Raw genomic sequence first — 15,280 nt, forward strand, 5'->3', positions numbered from 1 at the left:
CTTTTGGGGGCCTCCACTCCGACTCAACCAGTAACCATGTTCTCATTTTGCGAGGTAACTGTTCTTTATTTCATCCTGATCAGTCTACCCATCTCCAAGGCCCTATAGAGCTCTTATTCCAATTTCTGTTCTCACGGAGCACATAGACCCTGGCAGATGTTTGACTTACAGTGTGACATTTCAATCCTGGTGCTAAGCAGGTTAAGATTATTTCACCCTTATAGGTAATGTACACACAAAAATTAGATGTTTAGATCAGTTTATTTTGTTCCAAACCCCTTGAGGATTTAAATATCCCAGGTCTCAAGCTCCCCAATTTTGTTCATTCTCCTAGATTTAATTGCGGCGCATAAAAGACTGCCTCCTACCCTAAGTATTAATACTGTGCTGCGTTTGCCAACTAGCATTCTCCTAAAGCACACAAGCCCACGTGTGCCTATGCACATGTGTGGAAGAAATAAACTGACACCCCCACCTTATCTGAAGGGGCAGATTTGGGCCCCGTTAATGTCCTTCCTTCTTCTGGAGAGGAATGGGAGGCAGCTTGCTTCTTACGGGCTACCAGAACCATGACCGACAACCGAGGCCCAGAAGAACCACTCTCTGGGGACACAGTGGATGTGAGGCAGGGAGAAATGGAAGTGGGGGGGGGGCTTTGTTACTCCTGTGTTTCCAAAGGGCTTTCCTGGGAGTTACAGAAATTTGGGGGCCCAGTTTATTTTGCTCCACTATTGTTCAAGCTGACAAGATACTAACTAGGCCCCTTCTCATCCAAAGAGCCAAGAACCAGTATGTCTTCCTTTGAGGAGTTGAGAAGAGCTGGATTGGGACCAACATAGGGGGCTCAGGACTTGGGCCTTGAATGAAACCATCGGGGGCCAAATACTCCCCAGCTGCCTGTTTGTAACGGAAAAAAAAAGTGTGTGTGTGGACCATTGTCCCATTTGAAACCCCTCAGGAGCAACCTTCTCCTCCTGTCCCCAGGATGGCTCTGGCTGGGGGTGGCAAGTCACTGTTGGCTCCTAGTGACAGCCAGGGGTGTCTGACAAACAGATGATGACAGGTTGGGGTGATAGGAACACAACAGACAAAGGATCAGAGAAGGGGGAAAAGATACAAAGAGTCTAAATGAAGAGAGAGGCTGCGTCCCTAATGAGCTGAGCTGTGCAAGTTAGATATTGCCTGGCAGTGCCCTCTGCCCTTGGCCAGGGCACTAGGAATGCTCTTCACCAAGATGGTTGCCCACAGCCTGAGCACAGAAAAGCAGTCGGGAACTACTTCAGAGGAATGAAGATGGTCTAGAGTTCACCTTCCTGGCATGTCTACTCCCCAATGGGGATGTGGGAACCTCCTAAACAGAATGGGCCAGAGTATGCAGGTACTGCAGACACAATGGGTGGGGTAGGATGGGTAAAGTTTAGGATGGATTCCCTTCCCAAAAGAAAATGTCCAACGCTATATGCTGCCTGAGCCATTTGGGGATCAACGTTGGGAATGGGATTTTTCTTAAAGCAGCCCCTTCCTTGACCTGGCCCAGGTAGAAATATTGATGTGTCATGAGTAATGAGAGATGAAATAGTTGGTCCTTCATTATGGTGATAAGGACTGCCTCAATCCCCACCACCACCCACCACCACCACCATGCCATCTACCTGCATCGGTCCTCCTTTCCCTGCTGAGATGAAAGGAGATTCTTCACATTTTGACAGGGCTAGGGAACCATGAGGGCCTCCAAGTGAATGCATCGGCCTGAGAAGTCTGTAGAATTGGTGGTCAGCGGAACTCTATGCTGTTTAAGGTCACCTCCCAAGAGGATAGTCCACTTTTCCAGTCTATGATTGGATCGGCTTGAGCCAAAACGTGAGATGTGGCTCAGCCTGAGATGTGGGGGATGGATGCTAGTGTCAGAGTAGGCTGGGCCAGGGTGAGGTGAATTGGCTGAAGCCCTGGGCTCCTCCTTTCTCCAAATACCCATGTGTCTAAGGCAGTTACAAAAAAATAGGAAGAGAAGGAGGAGGAGGTGGTAGAGGAAAAAGGCAGCAAAGAAGGAAGTAGACTATTACCCAGCTGTGTAACAGGGAGCCTGCCTGTGCCCTTGTAAAATAATGCCACCCACAGATCTTACAGAGCCACAGCCTTCAGAGCCTCGGAGGCCAAACAAGGCTCTTGTTTCATTTTGCTTCCCTAGCCTACAGCTCACAAGGACAGATGGCAGTAAACACCTCCGAACGCAGAGGCTGGAGGCTCCCCCACTAGGCTCTTAGGGACATAGTAGCACCTTTAGGAATTGCTTTCAGTAGGTGACTAACAAGCTTGGGCCAGAAGGTCCTGCCCCCTTTCTCCGCCAGGAGGCTCGAAAATATATGGAGAAGTCCCACAACCCAGGGGATGGCCTCAAGCTTCCCCATGTCCTGGGAGGAGAAGGGTCCCGCCACGTTAAAAGGCATTCCTGGGGAAATTTGGGCTGATGAGATCAGAATACCGAGAGTCTTGGCTCCAAGGGGGATGGCTGGGTGACTGAAACGCTATGTGCACAGGTTTGGGAACAAGTGTGCTGGTGGCAAAAATGCAAATGCTGAGCAGAGCAGGGTGAATGGGGAAGGACTGGGGAAGGGCACACAATGACAAAAAGGAGACATCAGATGGGTTCTTCAGGAGTCGGGGAGCCTGGCAGCAGCTCCCCGTTGGGGCCCGGGTCAGGTGCCAACATCTTATCCTTGCTGGAATCTCTTTGCTCTTTCTTGAACATCCTTTGATGCATCAGTGGGACAAAGAACAGGATTATAGCCCCAATGATGGGGGGCACGCCGGCAAAGTAGAAGGCCACGTGGTAGTTCCCAAAACAGCTGTGAAGAAGGCCTGCAACAGTCAAGAAAAAGCAAGTCAGGCTCAGTGTTGCCTTACTACCCCAAAGTGCTCTCCGCCTTTTGTAGGGGCCAGTACAGTTCCGAAGCCTTCTGAATTTCTAGAAGGCAGAAATAAAATCTCTCAGAAGTACGAGGGCTTCAGGCTCTTGGGGCTAATACTCATTATGAATGAAGTTGATGAAGCTTCTCTTCAATTTTCTTCATTTGTGACTTTCCCACAGCTCCAGCAAACTTCCTATCCCTCTAGGGTTAGGAGAGAACATAGTCTAAAAGTACTCCACAGAAGATGGCTATCATGGATTAAATTTTGTCTCCCCCAAATATGTTAAATCCCTACCCAGAACTATGACCTTGTTTGGAAATCATAGTTTCATGTTGTCATGTTACTGGATCACACAAGGGGAGAGCGCATCCTACAGTTATGCATGTCTGCGGTATAGAAAGAGTGGACGAGATTCTGAGACATACACGCACACAGGGGGAGGACACGCACCAAGGAATACCAAAGAATGCCACGTATTGATGGCCATCACTGGAAACTAGGAAAGAGACCCAGAGAAGGGATCAATGCAGCAAAAATCCCGATTTGAACTCCTGGCCTTCAGAACTGTGAGAGAGTCAGCTTCTATTCTTTCAAGCACCCAGTTGTGGTATTGCTGTTATTCCAGCACTAGGTAGTTAAGAGGACGCTAAGCCTTGTCTGGGTTCACCGTGGCATGCTTTTCTCCACTTGGGCCGGAGTCTTTTGGTGGAACGATTCGGTTAAACTCTCGTTTCCTTTCAGGAGGGTTATACCCATTCCTATAGTTCCAAAACTGTCCAAGCTACCAGCACCATAAATGTGATTTTCATGACCCACAGGCCTCCTCTGATCACTTCCAGGAGGTAATGTGGCGCATTTCAGACATGAGCCCAGAGAGACTGGTCAGGAAATGTAAGAAGAGCCTTTGGCTGCCTGAGAAATACACAAAATGGAGCGGCATGGGGATTCTGGGGCACTGTCGGGTTCCACGACTAGGTAGCTCTCCTCCCTCAATGGGAAGGCTGGCTGATGTCCAATTGTCCCGAGGGAAAGCTCTTGCCATTGTCATGTAGCATAACTAGTGCTTTCACAAGACTTTGCAGAGTCTGCGTTGAGTTCGCCCCATTGACTAGCCTAGGAGCGACTAGCCTAGGAATCGGTTTTTGCAATAAATCCTATCGAAAAGAAACAGAGTTCATTTTCACTAATTTTTCCTTCTTCCCTGTGTTCCCCTGGGTGCCAACAATACCTTTCTGGGAAAGCGAAGGCAGAAGTGGGCGTTCTGAAAGATGCTAAGCCACCACTTTGCTTCGCCACTTACTGGAGGTGAGAATCCTCGACCTAGTCCTCGGGCCTGACCTTATTCAAAGCTCATCCACAAATTCAGTTCAGAAGCCCCTAGAAGAGGGGAGTGTCTCTAAAGCTGACTAAAACCTGGATCTACTTTCTCTTCTCTTCTTACCCAGCTGTATGGCAAACAATCACTTGCCTGGGGAGACAGAAGACCAATAGAATGGCCAAGAAGAGAAAGCCCATTTCTTTGGCTTGTAGCAACCATGTTGTCTACAGTAAAACTCCAGTGAAAGAGATACACAACTGCGGAAAACTCATCCCCTAAACTGGATCTATGCACGTGCTTCGTTCGATTGGGGAGTTTCATGCATTCTGACAAGGATGTGTAAACAGAGAATAAGAGGATAGGACACAACAGCAGACGTGCACAGGAGGACTCGATCCCAAGGAACATGACGACCCTGCTTACATGCTCCCTGGAATATCAGCCTTACCTGCAATGGGGGGCCCAGCAATCATTGGCAGGGCCATCATGCCCAGAAGGTAGCCAATGGCCTGTGAGGCCTGCATGGGACCCACCAGCTCAAAGGCAATGGGGGCCATGATGGTAATGAAGAAGCCATCACATAAGCCCAGGAACAGGCACACAACGACGAGGCCTCCGAAGCCCGTGCACAGAGGAATCATCATGGACATCAGGCCCAGGAGCAGGAAGGAGATGACCTGGAAGAGCAAAGACCTAGGTCATGCAGTGGTGGTCAGCCAAGATCACATAGCAAAACACATCTCCTTGCTCAGGGCCTCTTTTCTACCATCTATAAAATGATGTAGGATGGTGTCACCAAGGAGAGCAGTTGAACTAAATAGTGACTCGGGTATCTTCTAAATTTTGCACTGATACATTCAAAGTCTTAAATAGAGTTGCTATCTAACTGTGATATTGTTGTGATAAAAAAGGTGGGGGGAGCCATGGGTTCTGGTCTTAAGGCGTTGGTCTTTGCACTGGACCTTGAGGTAAAAGATGTGTCTGTTTTCTGATCCTGTTTTCTCTCAGGGTCTGGGACTAAGCGATGGTGGTGTTCTTAGATTCAAGAAAGGCATTGGTGGAGGATGGGCGAGAGGGAGCAATGATGGAGGGAGCATGCTAAAGAGCTTGAGTAGAAGGCACAGCTTCATAAAATGGGAAAGAAGCCAGTGCGCATTGCTCTGAGGCTACGATTTCAGAAAACACCGTGGCATGAAGGAGGCCATTGGGAAGTTTTCTCTAGTGGCTGCCTTCTTGTGGCTCTGGGAGCCTCTGAGCTTGGCTGAGCACCTGAGAGGGCAGCAAATGGGACTTTCGGGAGAATCAAGCCACTGGGAGGGTGTCTCGGGGGCCCAGAGCACTGAAAAGCCACTACGATTTCTGTGGCAGAACGAAAAATTTATTTGGGATCAGCGAACTGCTTCCAAAATTGTCTTTGCAGAGGATGGTTTTATCCTCTAAATAAAAGGACATACTGGACACACAGCTGTCTTTCATTTGGACCCCGTATTGGTGAGCTCGACGGAAGACCTCATTGCAGGCAGAGAAAGGAGCACCACTCCCTCTTCTGCTCACAGCAGCCACGAGTCAAGGGTCCCTATGGTCAGAGCCAAGATCTAACCTACTTATCAAGGTCCAGGGAGTGTCCAATATTTTGCAGAGATAAATTGACTTACCCAGGAACATACGGAACAAATGGGAAGATCAAGGCTGTTTGGTGCTCCAAAGATTTTCTGTGGTGCTGGCAGGGGATTTAGGATGATCAGATCATATTTGGAGAGAAACAATGTCTTGGCAATGCCACCTAAGGAAATCTCTTAGTTGGGGAACCTTTGCATTTTATCCATGCTGTTATGGGGTGGCTAGACAGAAGCTAGGATTAAGAATCCAGACACTCCCAGCTTCTACTCTAGAAGATTCACGGCAAATAGCTAGGAGGTAAAAGCAGCCCCAACTATCAGTCGAGCCAATTTTGGCAATTGAGAGTTAATACCATGACACAACACAAAGGATCACCATAAACGGATTTTAATGGATTCTATTTACTAGCTGTTGGATCTGGCTCTTTTGTAATAGCCTCCAAGAGGCCTTGCCAGGGTTCTGAAATTAAAAATTTCTCTTGGAACTACAATCAGGCCTCAGGAACTAGCTCCCCCCACCCACCCACCCACCGCAAAGAGGCCGTCCTGAAAGCCAGGTGCATGTGCATGTCCTCACCAAGGGCAGGAGCCACAGGGCCCAGTGGGTCGGGGCTTGGTGAGAGTGGCTCACCCAAATCTGGAGATGCCAGTATTTCTTGCTTGTTCCACAACAGACATTTCTTGTCTGGCTTTTTAAATATTGATGGTGGTCTTTTCTTTCTTACTCTTTATTTGCATTTTTATCTTTATCTTATTATTTTCTTGCCAATTTTGTTTTTCGTTTTGATTGTTTCGGGTGGGTTTGCCAGCTTGTGAAGCACAGAAGGAGTGGGTGCAGAGAGACAATAAGTGACGCAATGGTCTATCGAGGAGGTGGACAGGGGGTGGGAAGTGAGAAGGGTGAGGGGATTGGGGAAGCAAACAATGAATACAGGCGGGAAAGGAAGCACTAGAATTGATTGTGATGATGTGTACACAACTCATTTTAAAAGCGATTTAACCACGGAAGTATGTGATATGTGAATAAAAGAAACCACATAAAACAACAACAACAACTTGACCTATGGTTACCATGGGGAAAGGGGAAAGAATTGCTGCTTAGGGGGGCATAGCGTTTATGTTAATGGTGGCAGAATAAATTGCAAAAGGATAGCAATCATGGGTGTACGACACGAAGGGTACAATTAATGGCACTGAATTGTACATGGAGAAGTTGTGGAATTAGGGAATATTTTGTTGCGTATATTTTTGCCACAGTTAGAAAAAATAATTCCATGAATAACAATGAGTATAATGAAATAGAAAATGTTCTAGAATTGAATGTAGTGATAATTGTACAAGTCTACTTGATATGATTGAATTATTGTTTGTCATGTGGATGAAGTGCTAATAAAACTGTTTTAAAAAAGAAAAGAAAACAAAAATATCGGGCCTGTATCTACTCTTTTTCTCCCACAAGTGTGTATGCCTACACTGACCTGGGGAGAAAGGGAGGCATGCCATTTTTGTGTGTGTCTGTTGTGAAACCAAACCCAACCCTCTGCCTTCCGGTCAATCACAGCTCATAGTGGCCCTAGACGACAGAGTATATCGTTTCCAAGAGTGTAAGAATGAAGGGAGCAGACAGTCTTGCCTTTTGCTCATGGGTTCAAACTTCCAACTGCCTATCGCTTAACCCATTGTGACACCAGAGGTCCTTCCATTGTAAAAGGCTACCTCCAAATTCCTGTGATGGAATCTTAAGGAATTGAAGAGAACGAAGTTCATCTTTTATCCTGTGCTCTTCGTCTGAAGCACTCACTTTCCTGGTCTAGGTCTTAGTTCTCCAACTTTTAAATCGAGGGACTTAGTCTACGAGTTGAGGAATATATGTTTAAATTAGAATGTTCTACAACTATTTTAACTTATGTTAACTATTAAGCTGGGGAAAGGGGGAGTGAGAGGTAGGTGGGGAAGAAGAAGCACTAGGTCCAAGCCTAGCTAATGCTTCCACCGCCCCATGAATACCCTCTACACAATGGAAAGCAAAGGCTGCTCAGAATTTTGTTCGGGGTTGTTGTGAGAATCCAATGATCTAACTACATGGCTAGGCAGAGAGAGACTTCTGCCTCTCCTCAGGATGACGTCGTGGCCAAAGACCAGCCCATCTTGATTTCCAGAATGCTTTGGCATCCTAAAGTTACTGACAGGGACAACCTACAGCGGTGACACGTGGAAAAGGCTGGCAAAGCCACAATTGGGAACAACGGCACCCAGACAAGGCACTTGCTAAAATCTACATAGAAATCCATATGTTCATAATTGGTTTATCTTCACCACAGTTCTTAGTTTGATCCTAGTCCGGTCACTTATGAGTTCTGAGACTGGTCTCGGTTATCACTTAGGGCAAAGTAGAATATGAGAAGACTGCTGCACGGGAGTTCAACTCTGTCAGTCCTGGCCGCGTGAGCCGCTCTCTCAGCATCCCCATCAGTGCAGTGAGAGGCGGGGCTTGCTGGATCAAAGTGCTCTCCTAGCTTGTGCAGCTCCTGCAAACCTCAAACTCACTGCCATCAAGTTAATACTGATTCAGAGCAAACCTATATAAGGCACGGCCCCTGTGAGTCTCCGAGATTGCGACTGTTTATAGTAGCAGAAAGCCCAGTCTTTGTCCACAGAGAAAGTTTTCAAACGAAAGCGAAAATCACAATCCCATCCCTGACCTATTTATCTGAAGGCTATTTGTGAAAGCACTGGGGCCTGCTAAGAGAAGACAAATCTCGTCTGTTAGCAGAGCTGGGGGCCCTTAGGAGGGTTTTTAAGACTTCTCTAGCAGGCAAACGAGTCCAGACTCAAAACAACTTCCTGAATGATCGTGCTTTTACCCCTTCGTACAGTTCCATAGTCGGCCACTTCCTGGTATACTCCTTGCAGGAGCCAAAAGCATGAGCCAGGTCAGCAAGGTAATATTGCTGCTGCCTAAACAAAGACAGGCCACCTGAGTAGTTGTTTGTATTAAAACCAGCCTAGAGCCTGGTTTCATGCATGCAGGTGGCTGCTTCTCGCAATATGAGGCTGCCTGTATCACTGTCAGAAGGATGGAAGTTTTGTGTGGCTATAGCATATTTTACTTCCCAAAGTCTGCTCACACTGACATTTCTTTTAATGTTCATCTGGGAGGTGAGATAGTAAAGATAAGAATAATTCTCGCTGTAACATGAGGAAACAGGCCTAAAGAGGATCAGTGAGGTCTAGTCTTATCTGGCAATTGTGTGTGTGTGTGTGTGTGTGTGTGTGTGTGTCCACTGGGAACCCATGCCATGTGCCAAGGCGCTCTGGAAGAATGGTGATGGATCTGGGACCCGAGCTAGAAGAGCCAGACTCTGTGCCACAGGGCGCTGCAGATGCCTAAGCAGCTCGAAGATAGCCAATAAGATGGGGTCTCTAGAGCAGCATCTAGCCCCCACCCTCAATTTCCCCTTACAGATGGGAGTAAATAGAAACGTCTCCATCACGTGTTCAAACAGGAGTTCCTGGTGACACAAAAGGTTGAGTGCTGGGCTACTAATGGAAATGTGTGTGACTGCCCAAAGGTCAAACTTGCTGCCCAAAGGTCAAACCAGGAAAATGGTATGGAAGAAAGCGCTACACTGACACACATGGGCTTTCTGTGAGCCAGAATCTACTAAATGGGAGCAAGTTTTATTTTCCAGTGGTCCCATACGCTCTGTTCCCATTGGGTCTTCATGCCATCTTGCTGAGGGAGGGCAGAACAAGGAAGCTACTCCTCCTTTGAAAAGAGGGAAAACTGAGGCTCAGAGCATTTGAATGACTTTCGAATGACACACAACACACTGGGGTCAGAGCTGGGATCCAGGGCACAATTGCACACCCTACCATGCTACATATTTCCAAAGGCTGAAGATAGCCTGGCATCTGTAACAAACTATCCCTCCCAACAACGGACAGGATGGCCACACTCACCTGCAAGTAGATCTTCTTAAGTCCAGGAATGGAGTCGCTGATACGGCCTGACACAAGACGCCCAAGGCCTGAGGTAGCCCCAATACACACCAAGAGCACCCAGGTCTCCTTGATTTCTGAGAACTCCTCTTCCACATACTTCATCTGAAAAGCACAGCACGAAGTCCCCAAGGACAGGAGGAGGAAGATAAGCTAACTGGTTGACCGATTACATATTCAGCACCCTCCAATGCTTCCTTCCCTAGATTGGGGCAAGAGCCTTCTCTCTGTATCCAAGACAATCTTTCTAACTACTTGCAACAGCCTAAAGATCTACACAGGTCTCCCCTCCCTTGGTTACTTGGGAGGCTTCTGAGCAAGAACTGAAAGGGGTGGGTAGATATAAGTCCCTTCCAGTCTTTGCAGGACAGAGCACAGTCCTATAATTTGAGAAATCCAGAAGTTTCTCTACAATCTACATAATCTCCTTCCGAAAATTAATAGTCTGGAGCAACAGCAGGTCAGCAGAGAGATCCATCAGCTTCAAGGCAACTCTTCCAGAAGCATGTTCTAAGAAACACAAGGTTGGTGGAGGGCAGCAACTGGTTACAATCAAAGGTTCTGTGGCCACATAAATTTTGTATGTGCTAGGTTAAACGACACTGAATGGGTTACTCTACTGCGGGTTACTGTAGAACCTTTAGTCAACTACTACAGGTTATAAAGCTCAGAGAGAAAGAGAGAGAGAGAGACAGAGAGAGATCTGATATATATTGTTTCCTAAACAAAATCATCTGGATGCAAGAACCTTAGAAAACCTTTGGGTTATTTTGGTCAGTCCCTTGCATCCAGTTAATGCTTATCTCCACCTGAATAAGCTATCCAGAGTCATCATGTGGGAAACCACTGCCAGTTGGCCTTCCCTTGGGGAACTGCCTCCATTTCCCTTTAAGGTCTCTCCTAGTCTGTGCCCTTCCCTTCCCTCGGTCGCCAATCACTGTTTTGTTCTTTTTCAAAAGTTTCAGCTCTACTCTTTCAATATGCTCCACCCCTCCCTCTGGACTCCAGGCAAGTTGAGGACAGCTCCCTAAGGCCACGTGGGATAGCGCCACCCTCATATTCCTCACCAGGTGTACATAAGGAATGAAGTAGCCCAGAGCAGCGGCAGCAATCCCGAAGGCCCAGATGCGGTAGGTACGTTGTCGGAACACTCGCATGTTGAAGTACTTCCTGAGCTGAGCCAGAATGCGCTGGTGCAGGCTGTGGGCACCCCTCTTGCTTGGGGTGTCCTGAGAGCTGGGCAGGAGGGGCCGGTAGGTGAGTGAAAGCAGCATGAGGACAAACATAAAGGTACTCAGCACCTGGAAGGTTTGGGCCAGCTTGATCTTGTCCCCCAGGACATTGATGAGGAAGGGGAAAGACATGGAGAAGATGCTACTCCCAGCAGACACCACACCATTGGCGAGGCCCAGGCGGCGTTGGAAATAGTGGCCCAGGATGACGAGAGATGGCTGAAAGGCGAAGGAGCAGCCACAACCAAAGAGAATCCCATAGGTGAAGTATCGCAGGCTTAAGGAGCTGTAGAGGAGACACCAAGAGCTGTTCTCAACAGCCTGACCAGCAACCACCTTCCCTTCTCCCTTCAGATCTCCCCTCTTCCACCCTTAACCCACAGGCCCACTTGCCACTGACACTCAGAGAAGACAAGGAACAGGGCCTCCTGATTCCCATTATTCAGATCAGGCTCAGAAGGGTAAAGTATTGGCCCAAGGCACATAACTAAAGATCAACAAAGCTTGGGCTTGAATCTAGGTCTTCAGGACTCTGGTATGCATTCCACGATCCCCCATCCAAGAATACTGTTCCAAAGCAAGTCCGAAGCAGCCTATGCAAAGACTGGATGAGGAGCAAGTCTGTACCTTACAGAGAACACTTTCGCCTCAAGGCACCTAGATGGAGAAAAGCCATAGCCATTATCACCATGGATAGGTTGGTAGCCACAGCTTTCATCAAAAGTAACAACAGAAGTGTGCAAATGTTCAAGATCCTGGGGGAGTTCATGTTTTTCTCTTCATGTTCAAGGCTATTAATGTTTTAGAGAAATGACTGGTGGTCTCTTGAGAATCCCTTTAAACGTCTCGATTCCGGCCTTTGCTGCTGAACATGGTATGGATTAGCACCCCGGAGTAGCCTGAGGCTGGCCCGGGGGGCAGGCTGGCTGGTTGACGGGAAATGGAGTCCCAAAAAAGTTGTGGACCTTGCTGGGGCCACGGCCTCTGTTCACAGAAGGCAGATTCAGAAGGAAAAAAAAATCATCACCAGGTCAGCCTTCTACCCCAGACAAGATGGGTATAAGCTACCGAAGAATTCTGTTTTCTTTTTGATCCCTCCACCTAGTGTGCACTAGACTTTACCCACCCACTTCATTGTTTACCACGAATTATTTACTACAGTTAATGGTCAGAGAGTTCTTCTCAATGGGTAGATCCAGTCCTTGGATGAAAACCAAGGGAGTGGGAAGAGTTGGGGCTGGAGCACAGAACTCATGCTCCAGGGACCTAAAGAGCGACAGCAGTAAGCACCACGTCTGAGTTCCTTCTCCCGGAACTGAACCCATGTGGATTTGGAAGGGAAATGCAGCCCATATGTAACTCATTTGCTTAGATGAACGCTTTGCTCTGCTCAGCCATACTAAACAGGCGTCTGCCGTGTAGGCCTGGGACTGGAGCCTCTTCTCAGGCCTAGCTCCTTCCCGCAAGGCTGATAGGGGGGAAATCAAGCCAGCCATGAGAAATGTTCTGTAATGGCCTTAAGCCGCTTCCCTGAGCAGCTCCCAGGGAAGACATGGTTTTTCCCTTCTCTCTACCAATTGGATGGGACAGTGTTAAAAAATGATTACAAGGCAATTTTAAGCTCTACTGGAGGGTAGACAGGGTAGCTGGAAATTCTCGACTCGTAAAGCTGGCTCACCCTCAGAGGATCCACTTGTAGCAGAACACAATTAACATCCTCCACGATGAAGACTCTGCTCTGGGGAGCGAACCTCCAAAAGAAAGCCTCAGACATGCTAGCTCTGCCTTCATTCCCGATACGTCACTGTGGCCATTGCCAACGTTTTCAGGCTTGTGTTGTCTTACATTGGCCCAGCAGATCAGAAGTAGGAGGTACTAAAATTCACAAAGTGTTTTTGGCAGAGAGTCCGATTTAAGGAACGCTTTTCATTGCGATTCGGGTGAAAGTTTACAGAGCAGACTGGTCTTCCATTCAGCAATGAATATTTATTTTGTCTTGTGACACTGAATGCATTCCCCATAACGTAACAGTCCTCGGTGCCCTTCCTCCCTGTGCTTAGTCTTTCCACTCATCCTTCTTTCTGACCCTTCTCTGTCTTCTGAGATTCATCCCTGGGGAACTACTGCCTTCTTGATATTGTTCTAAGAACTGGGTACCTCCCCGATGACTCTTGTTCACCTTATTGGCTTGTTTACTGTTTGGCTGAAAGTCGAGTCACAGGAGTAAGTTCCGTTCCAGACATGAAGGGTGACAGATGACATAGCCTTGTGGGTTCTACTAATCCCTATCAAGCAGTACGTTTGATCTCTCTTTCTCTCTCTCTCTTTTTTTTAAGATTTTGAGTGTTTAATAGATTTTTTTTTTTTTAGGAAACCCGTGTTTCTCAGGCTATCATGTGAAGCCTTCAATGATCCCCTCCCCTACAGACATTCTTTGGCAGAGATGGTAGAAAAGAAATCAGGGAAAAGAAACTTGTGACTTGCGCTTCACTTGATTCTACCAAGTTGTTCCAGTGGGACGAGGGTTTGCATTTCATGAGGGGACACTATTAAAATCCTTTTTCGTGAGCAAAACATGAATCTTTGTCCCAAATTGTGCATGCATTGGCAGGCAAAGATGCCAGGGAAAGGACCAGAAATGCGAAACATCCTTAGGCTTGCCCCCCCCCCTAAAAAAAACTCACTGCCATCGAGTCAATTCCAACTCATAGTTACCCTATAGGACAGGGTAAAACTGCTCCTGTGGGTTTCTAAAACTGTCACTTTCTGGGAGTAGAAAGCCTTGTCTTTCTCCCATGGAGCAACTGGTGGTTTCAAACTGTGGCCCTTGCAGTTAGCACTGCAACACATAGTCCACTACACTACCAGGGCTCTTCATGCTTGGGTTTAGCACAGCGGTTCTCAACCTGTGGGTCGCGACCCCTTCAGGGATCGCATGACCCTTCTGCAGGGTTCGCCCGATTCATAACAGTAGCAAACTTACAGTTATGAAGTAGCAACAAAAATGTTATGGTTGGGGGGTCACCACCACATGAGGAACTGTATTAAAGGGTCGCAGCATTAGGGAGGCTGAGACACTGGTTTAGCATACCTCTTGTCCATCATAAGATTCCCTCAGAAATCTTGAAAAGCTAAGTGTTCAAACAGGCTCCACTAGGTAATAAGGTCGTTTCTAGGAAGGAAGGCGGGGTATGCCAGGAGGTGAATGGCCCATTGGAGAAGAAGAGAACAGCAAGGCTGGAAGAGACCGGAACACATCATCGGATCTAATCCCTTTCTATGTCATAGATGTAGAAAATGAGTCCCCGGGAGGGAAATGGACTCATCGATGTTCCCATAGCCATTCAGTGGGCCAAACGGGCCTCGGGCCCAGCTATATGAACTCTCAGGCTGGAGTTCCTTTGAACACTTGGAAGCCCTTGGGTTTTCCTGGGAGTGATTCCTTAGTGATGCATAGTAAAGATCCCAGCTAGACAAATCTTATTGGACAATGATCCTTGGAAGAAGGACTTTCAGGACCCTACTTGAAGGATGCCATTGGGGATCTGCAACGAGCAGGGTGTCTCCGGCTGAAGTGCAGAAAGAAGCCAACCCTCAGCCCTGGGGGCATGGCTAGCAGCCCCCACCTTACCTGGTGAAGGAGCTGGTATGAAGACCAATGAAAGCAACAGCAGCTCCTGTGGTCGCTGTGATTCGGCAGCCCAAACGGTCAGTGAATATACTCACAATGGGAGAACAGAAGAAGATCATGCCCATTGCCAGGGCTCCTACCCATGCTGCGGAGACAAGAAACGTCATAACGCTTTAATGTGGTGCCTGGTGGAATGGCTGGTGCCTCCGTTTTTCTTTTGCCTTTCATTGCGCTGAACTGCCAGTCATCTAATTGGGTAGGTGATTTTCAAACCGCCTGAAATAGGGTCAACTGAGGACCAGGAATCTAGTTCAAAAACACACCTAGACCTGCTCAGAGCTTCAGCAAAGACCTTTAGAGACCATACACTGTATGGCAGCAGCATGTTTTTTATAGCTAAACAGAGCAAAACATAAGCAAACTAGCTAGCCACCAAAAACATGGCACACCGCTACTCTACATTTCTCAGCAGCTTTAAAAATCGGGTTGACCATGTGACTGTGGTGCAAAGTGAGATTCATCGATCCCTGGTCGGGAACATAAAACATAACATTGATTAAAAAAAAAA

General features: G+C 47.5%; 1 protein-coding gene across 1 annotated transcript in view; it reads right to left on the reverse strand.

Moving 5' to 3' along the window:
* Positions 1 to 242: 242 nt before the first annotated feature.
* The window catches only part of SLC16A2 (solute carrier family 16 member 2), a 191,391-nt gene continuing 176,353 nt past the window's right edge, over positions 243 to 15,280 (reverse strand). Inside the window, exons 2-6 of the mRNA XM_013008086.2 lie at positions 14,713 to 14,857; positions 10,917 to 11,367; positions 9,811 to 9,954; positions 4,677 to 4,905; positions 243 to 2,859 (exon numbers count right to left, since the gene is read on the reverse strand). Of these exons, the coding sequence (XP_012863540.2) occupies positions 2,639 to 2,859; positions 4,677 to 4,905; positions 9,811 to 9,954; positions 10,917 to 11,367; positions 14,713 to 14,857 (1,190 nt within the window). The 3' untranslated portion in view covers positions 243 to 2,638. The remainder of the gene's footprint in view (positions 2,860 to 4,676; positions 4,906 to 9,810; positions 9,955 to 10,916; positions 11,368 to 14,712; positions 14,858 to 15,280) is intronic.

Source organism: Echinops telfairi, unplaced genomic scaffold (assembly GCF_000313985.2).
Source record: "Echinops telfairi isolate 266 unplaced genomic scaffold, ASM31398v2 ScPeMD7_34;HRSCAF=130, whole genome shotgun sequence".
Classification (NCBI taxonomy): domain Eukaryota; kingdom Metazoa; phylum Chordata; class Mammalia; order Afrosoricida; family Tenrecidae; genus Echinops; species Echinops telfairi.